The following is a 1,161-nucleotide window of genomic DNA, read 5'->3' as shown; positions in this document are numbered from 1 at the left end:
CCCTCCGGGCCGCAGCGCCCGCCGGCCAGGCCGCTCACCCAGGAACTCCTGCTTCTCGCTGTCCGTGCGCAGCCCGTAGCAGCGCGGGAAGAAGGCGTCAGGGTTGGCCTGGACGTACCACGGCAGGGTCCGCATGTTCACGCACAGCCCGATCTGGGGGAGCGGCCGCCAGTCCTCGCCCGCTCGCCTGCGGCCCCCGGTCCTCCCGCCCGCCCACCTGTGGCCTCGCCTCCAGCCCGCTCGAGCCGCGGGCAGGCCTGGCGGAGCCAGGTCAGTGGTGGGGCAGGGTGGGGGCTGTGCCACCTCCCAGTCCCCAGCAGTGCACACGCACCCCCGGACCTCAGCCTGGAGGCCCCAGATGCCGGCTGGCGCTGCACCATGCAGCTCGCCCCCTGCGTGCTGGCAGCCACTCCCCACAGCGTTTCGGGGAGCCCCGTGACGGCTCCCCACAGGGCATGTGTGAAGGCTGGGCGAGGGGCTGCAGCCCAGACGGCCGGGACCCTCCGCCCACCCGTACCGGCCAGTCCTCCCTGCCCAGGGAGGGAGCCCTCCTGCTAGGGAAGCCCCCGGCCCACGGTCAGCGGCCACGCCGCGACTTCACCCCTTGGATAAGTGGGGTGTGGTCTCCTGGCAGGGCCTGGGGGCTCAAAGAGAGAGGGGCGTTGGGGGAGGCCTGTTGCCCGGCCCCGCAGAGCCCACGGCCACGGGGGCAGGGCCACGGCGGGCAGGGGCGTGCGGCAGCTGTGCCGCGGAGGCCCTGGGCCCGGCTTGCGTGGCCGGGCAGGGGCGCGCGAGGGGCCAGCTGGACACCGGCCCGGCGGTGGCCCCCGGTCACCTTGGTGGTGAAGGAGGCGGTCCTGCCGTAGTGGTTGAGCACCTGCTCGCCGCTCAGGCTGTGGTAGTCCACGACGTCCCTCTTGATGGTCCAGAGGAAGTAGGGCGTCTCGTTCCTGACCAGCCTGGACTGGCGAGAACAGGCCTGTGGGCACCAGCAGGGGCCGCCGCAGGCCGCGGTTCGGGGCGGCCGTCCCCAGGGCGGGGCGCCGAGTGCGGCGCGACAGACTGGAGGGCGCTGCTCTCACCAAGAGCCCCCCACACAGGGAGCCCCGGGAGCTGCCCTGGGCGCCCATGTGGGGCTCGGTTCGCGCGGCGGGGGCGGAG

The 1,161-nt window shown here is 74.4% G+C and overlaps 1 protein-coding gene across 1 annotated transcript in view; it reads right to left on the bottom strand.

Annotated features, from left to right (window-relative positions):
* Positions 1–1,161, bottom strand: part of LOC105854727 — a 19,909-nt gene that overhangs the window by 6,912 nt on the left and 11,836 nt on the right. The window contains exons 8-9 of the mRNA XM_012735085.1: positions 836–979; positions 35–153 (exon numbers count right to left, since the gene is read on the bottom strand). Of these exons, the coding sequence (XP_012590539.1) occupies positions 35–153; positions 836–979 (263 nt within the window). The remainder of the gene's footprint in view (positions 1–34; positions 154–835; positions 980–1,161) is intronic.

Source organism: Condylura cristata, unplaced genomic scaffold (genome assembly GCF_000260355.1).
Source record: "Condylura cristata isolate star-nosed mole 26May11 unplaced genomic scaffold, ConCri1.0 scaffold00004, whole genome shotgun sequence".
In the NCBI taxonomy this organism is placed as follows: domain Eukaryota; kingdom Metazoa; phylum Chordata; class Mammalia; order Eulipotyphla; family Talpidae; genus Condylura; species Condylura cristata.
This window is presented reverse-complemented; position numbering and strand designations above follow the sequence as displayed.